This window comes from Octopus bimaculoides, chromosome 6, assembly GCF_001194135.2.
Source record: "Octopus bimaculoides isolate UCB-OBI-ISO-001 chromosome 6, ASM119413v2, whole genome shotgun sequence".
In the NCBI taxonomy this organism is placed as follows: Eukaryota; Metazoa; Mollusca; class Cephalopoda; order Octopoda; family Octopodidae; genus Octopus; species Octopus bimaculoides.
Window position 1 is genome coordinate 106,816,132 of NC_068986.1, and position 6,518 is coordinate 106,822,649.

At 38.6% G+C, this 6,518-nt stretch overlaps 1 protein-coding gene across 2 annotated transcripts in view; it reads left to right on the forward strand.

The window, feature by feature from the left end:
• The first annotated feature begins 351 nt into the window (after positions 1-351).
• Positions 352-6,518, forward strand: part of LOC106872057 (uncharacterized) — a 50,642-nt gene continuing 44,475 nt past the window's right edge. For both annotated transcript variants that reach the window (XM_052969052.1, XM_052969054.1), the window contains exons 1-3: positions 352-467; positions 3,882-3,990; positions 4,307-4,335. In XM_052969052.1, coding sequence (XP_052825012.1) covers positions 3,882-3,990; positions 4,307-4,335 — 138 coding nt within the window. In that variant the 5' untranslated portion in view covers positions 352-467. The remainder of the gene's footprint in view (positions 468-3,881; positions 3,991-4,306; positions 4,336-6,518) is intronic.

Consider the following 6,518-nt stretch of genomic DNA (forward strand, 5'->3'; position numbering starts at 1 on the left):
CTTGTCTTCACGTACTTTCCAACTTTCCATTTTTTTTTACGTCTACGTAGCATAGGAGTTAAAAGCTTAGTATTCTGGTGCATCTGTTCGGTGTGGTGTACCAGGATGGTCGAAGTTGAATGACTAAAATGAGTAAGATATAAAGTATAATGAATAACTCGTTAATTATGTTGGAAATTCCTCTTTATTTTCTTGGAATAATCTGCAGAACAAGATAATTGCTGAGCGCATGATACACACGGAGAGAACTTTTGAGCGGAAATCGAAAGAGACGTAGGTTCTAATGCATAATAATAGTATTTTAAGGCACACGTGATATTTATTGCTGAATGTCTACTGTCAAAAACATCTGAAGTTTTATTTATTATGAAACAGCTGCTGTCTGCAATGCGTTGTCGTTAAGAAGAAATTCAAAATTTATATATATCATTCCATATTTCTAAGGCAGCAACCTTCAAGAGTATAAGGTAAGGGAAAGTGTGGTTCGTTATTTATTTAACCCTTTCGGCCCAACTCGTACATATTTGTACCAGTCAAACATTTTACAACCTATGCGATGCAGTATAGTAGTGCTCCGATTTTTCTGGTATGTAGCCCCAAACGTATGATCGGAGTGTATGAGACTATAATGACGGCTCAAACGGGTGGTGTGCGTACAAACCCCACGTCATTACCGACTTGAGAAAAGATTCTTGAGAAAAAATTCTGAGTTGAAATGGTTACTCTTTTACTCTTTTACTTGTTTCAATCATTTGATTGCGGCCATGCTGGAGCACCGCCTTTATAATCAAGGAAATCGAACACCAGAGGTTATTCTTTGTAAGTCTAGTACTTATTCTATCGGTCTCTTTGTTACTGGGATGCAAACACACCAGCATCGGTTGTCAAGCGATGCTGGGGGACAAACAGACGCACAAACATATAAACAAACACACACACACACGCACGCACGCACACACACACACACACACACACACACACACACACACACACACACACACACACACACACACACACACACACACATATATATATATATATATACATATATATATATATACGACGGGCGTCTTCCAGTTTCCGTCTACGAAATCCACTCACAAGGCTTTGGTCGGCCCGAGGCTATATTAGAAGAAACTTACCCAAGGTGCCAAGCAGTGGGACTGAACCTGGGACCATGTGGTTGGTAAGCCAACTTATCATACAGCCACTCCTGCGCCTATGGTTATGTATTTAATGTTTTAAAACACTCACAATATTAAACATATGTAAGGCATATACCTTAATAGAATGCGAAATTTCATTGATAATGGAAAAGTTTTAATATTTCATTTCTCAAGTTTTATATTTCACATAAAAATAATGCAAGATATATACACACAAATCACACGCACGTACACGCACGCGCGCATATAAGCTTATCTAGAACTTTAAAAAATACCTAAAATGTATTGGGCTTTTTAGGCTAAAGCTAGGTAAGAGGACTTTCGGAAGGTCCTTCATTAATGACAATGCATCAGCCTACCCTCTCAAAATCCAAAGTAAGTTACCTTCTTCCACTTTGTTTCTCCGATAAACATGGTCGTTTTCAGAGTAGGGTGTGTGTATGTTCGTGGCTTGGTATCAGCTTGGAAGCAAGGTCACTTGCTAAACGACCTTAGTTCGCTCGATTTAGATGTGGCTGCAATTAGCAAGACAAGGATTTCTAATGCGCAAGCATTATCCCCCATTTTCGATGATGTGAGATATTCTCATCATGCGATCTGTCGGGAACGGTGGGGTATCAGTGGTATTCTGAAAATCCTTAGATCTCGAAGTAAAGGCAATCAATCGTCTTGGATCTGGGCGGCAGTTTGCTGGTCTTAGTTGTCGGTAGCCTGGTCGGAGAAGCGCAAACGTGCGCTATCCCGAGCAGGTCTATCGAGGACAACCGCCACCTTATGCGATACATCATAGAGAGGGCTGAGGCCACAGTTGGCTTCGGGGGTACTCTGATCCATTTGGATCAATCAAAAGCATTTGATAGTGTCGACCATCACTACTTGGAAACCGTCCGGAGAAGAAGCGGATTCGGACACGTTTTCAGAGACTGGCATGCTGCAATGAAAAGCAGCACCTGTTCAGTGGTCAAAGTAAACGGCCCCCTATCGGAGCCGTTTGGCATCTCACGCTGGGTCCATCAGGACTGCCCGCTATTGCTTCTTCTGTACGTATTAGCACTGAAGCTACTACTGCTGTAGCTGGAACAGTCAAGGGGCATCTCTTCCGACCTGGGTCAAGGAAGGGCAGTGTCAGCATACGCAGGCAATGTCACCATCGTGGTATCGGACTCCTCCAAAGTGGCGACGGTCGGCACCATTCTAAAGAAATATGAGTCGGTCGCAGGGGCTAAGATCAATGCCGATAAATTGATCGGTTTGCAGTTGGGCTCCTGGAGAGGCAGGACGATACCCATAGATGGCGTCGTCGGACCAGTTAAAGTGCTCGGGGTCTGGTTTGTTCCAGGCCTGCAAGTTGATAAGGACTGGAACGAAGTGGCGAACAGGGTGGCCAGTCTCACCCAGACATTGACTGAAAGAAAGCTGTCCCTGAAAGGTCGGACATAGGTGGCGAATGTTTACATCTCTGTTATCATCTATCGCCTGATCGTCGTGCCTTGTCTCGGTTACTGCTTGACCAGACTGGATCGTCTCTTATTTAAATTCTTGTGGACGGCATGCCTTCCGATATTATTATTATTATTATTATTATTATTATTATAACGTGCTTTCACTTCACTACCGAGCGCAGCTCTGTGCGCCTTGGGTATGTGCTGTGGTTTGCTGTGGTGCTCTTATGTTTACTGTATTGAAAGTGTTTTGCGTAGAATGTATTGTTATTATTATTATTATTATTATTATTATTCCAAATCAATTCTAATTCAATCCCTATTAAAAAATTGAACTAGTGTCTTCCATTATCTTTAGCCATGGACTGTCATCAGATCTTCACTTATGGAACTACTAATGGATTTCATATTTTAGATATAACTTATTAATTCTTTGATCATGGAAATATATATATATATGTATAGGAAGAGAGCATTTACAAGTTTTCGTCAAACGACGCAGTGTAATCGTTATGTATTATGAGTTTGGCCTCACCCTAACACTTTAATTGCAACTTGAACATGTGGCACTGAGAGTGGCTATCAAAGGTGGCTATAAGTTGTTACTCATTGAACGTGTGGATATCGATTGAAATAGAAAATTAAAGGGGAAAGATTTGGTATCACTCGAAAAACATTTGGTTTTAATAGAGAATACAAGCGTAGTGCAGAGTAGTTGTGATAAAAGGTTAAAGTATCTTACAATTGTTTCTTGAGTGGCCAAGCATGTGGATCAAAATATTGAGTTAGGTTTCCTGGTATTCTATTGTCGAGGAGAGAGAAGTGACAAGCATACAAACGAAGAATATCAGCAATCAAGGATATTAATACTTGCTGGTTCAACTTGATATGAAGGAAAGACCAGAATGAGAAGTCTATGCGTTTGGTAGTTCCATGATCAAAAAAGTAATAAATTTATCTAAAAGATGAAATTCATCAGCGGTTCCATAGATGAAGATTCGCTGACAATCCATAGCAAATGATAATAGAAGTTACAAGTTCCATTTTTGAAGAGAGAGTAAATCAGAATTGACTTGGAATAATATACTACACTTATGTTTTCAAATGATTTCATGCATTCAATGTATTCAAATATTGAAGATTATAAAGTCCAACATATAATGTCTTAACCATACATAAGAGCCACATTTCATAAAAAAATACGTCATCATTCATGATATGAAAATATCCAATATTTAATGACAGCTTTTGCTTCTTCCTTTTTTTCTTACAGATGTTTACACATTCAGTTTTGTGTTCTGGTTTAGTCTTTTTTTCTAGTCTTATGTTATTCCGAAATCTAATCCTATCTAATGTTCTTGTGACAGCTGCTATACCTAAGCGTAAGTACCAATTCCCTTTACATTCTAAAATATTTATTTGATGCAGTAATCTAATAACTGCTTCGTTCTTCGTTTAAGTACACTCGCTCTATTTCCTGTGATGAATTCCAATATCTTAAATCATCAGATATTTCTGAAACAATGTTTCGAACCCATTATCCCACCAGGACGAATTCGCTAATTTTACGCATTTCACTAGAAAATCTGACTTAGTAACAAGCTTGTAAAAAAAGCTAAAATGGCCGAAAAAGAAGGCAACCATTAACTATTTCTTTAGCTGCAATTCTAATCCACATTGCTTTATGTTTTTTTATAGTTTTTATGGAACTACAAACAATACTACCGGTACGTTTTTATCTTTTGTGAATTATGTATCACTTTTAGTTCTGTTAAATAACCTACACAAAAATATTATGTCGTCAGTCCAGGGCATTCTCTATTTAATTCCAGAAGAAAGTAATTCAACAACGCGGGTTGATGAACCGTAAGACGTGTGGCCAGAACCTCCTGGAAAATAACCATAGCGAGGGACATTCCACAGTTGAATTAGAACAGTCACAAACAGTGAAAGAAGACATGCACCCAACACCAGAGCTGAAGACACCTCCGAAAGGGGGTGGCCCCGCCACGTCAAAACGGTAGAGGAGTAGGGGCCGAAACCGGACGTGGTTCCTCCTGATGATGTCTTGAGCTAACTGGATCCTATAAAGGAGCTGTTGTGGTAGCAGACCACGAAACATGGTTGAAATTCCTCCTTATGAAATACTGGCTTTGAATACAATGATTCTTTGTCTCAATCTACCACTAACATTTGCTTACGGAGACTTGCATATTTATTTTTTAACTAACTCCGGTAAATTCGAAAGTGAATGTGTTATTCGCTAAAATATTTTGACTCAGGGGGACAATTTCTCTTTTACAACGTATAGGTTTTCATAACACAACACAATCGATTCATTACTAAGAAGGTTGTGGTATAGCCGATGATTCCACATCGCGGTGTCCGGTCAACCAAAAACACAACGTGGCCAATGAATCTAACAAGAGCTGTCCTCAGAAACCCTCGTGTTAATGAACCGTGTTTGATAAAAACAGTGGTAGTAAAGGAGAGGTTGTTGTCCAGTGAGGAAAAACATCAGCAATCAACGTACTCAGGTTCGAATATACCGGAACGCATTGCATATTCATGGATACAATCCATCGGTTTTTTTTCTTCCCACTTTGCATATAGTGATTCATGACATTTAGTAAGCTTCCTTTTAGTGATCAAATTCAAATACATGACTTCTCTGATACCTTTTCGTAACCTTATTATTGATATATATGTATACATATATATATATATATATATATATATATATATATATATATATATATCAATGTCTGTATGTTATACGACTATCCTCGTCATTGGGCCGATTATATGATATAATATGACATAAAATCAAGAGGTCTAATTTAATATTTTAGTGAATTAATATAATATTGAAGCTCTTAGTTTCAATAATCTACAAATGAAAGTAGTTAATACTCCATCTCCTCTGTCTATAAATGATCGGTCCTTGAATTTATAATTGATAAATAAGCATCGTATGTTACTGTTACCTCCAGATTGCAAAGGATGTTTGTATGCAGATAAATGCTTCTGTCCCAACCAAACTGTCATTATCAGAAAGACATATGATTGTATTCTTCTAGAATGCAGAGGAACTTACGCTGACATTAAGAGACTGTGTAAGTAAATATAAATAGTATATGTTCTCACATATTTTACATCCAGTATCATATAGGCGCAAGCATAGCTTCATGGTAAGGAACTTGCTTACCAACCACATGGTTCCGGGTTCAGTCACACTGCATGACATTTTGGGGAAGTGTTTCCTACTATATCTTCGTCGGATATGTGTGTGTGTGTGTGTGTGTGTGTGTGTGTGTATCAGTGTGTATGCGTACGTGTGAGCGCGAGTATTTGTCTGTGTCTGTACCCTCTCTCCATCGCTTCAAAACATGTGTTGATGTGTCCATATCACCGTAATTTTGCGGTTACCAAGCTTAAAAACAAGGAATTATGCTGAGTGATTCGACCAAAACTCTTCTAGACAGTTCCCCAGCCATCCCGCAGACTGAGGACGGAAGTAGGTAAAAGATAAAACATAAAAGAACGTATTGGTGTAGTTGGTATCAACTATGCATAATTTTTCAAATATTTAAAACTAGGGGAACCCATGGAAATTAACTAAATGAAAAAATGGACCTATATATACGTTTGTGCGAGTATTATATATGTGTGCGGGGGGGTATGTTATTCCCCTTTTTCTTAGCTCTCTTGTGTGAACTTTCTGTCAGGCAGTCGCCATGATAGATCGCTGACCACTACATTTATGTTTTTCTCCTTGTTTTTCTCCTTATTTCTTTCTGTTGAAGAGCGTAGCTCGAAACGTAAAAGACTTTCTCTATTCCCGAGCGTTAAACTAATACATCCATTTGTTGTTTACACCACCTGTCCTCGTCTGTTTTTGTTTTTTTCG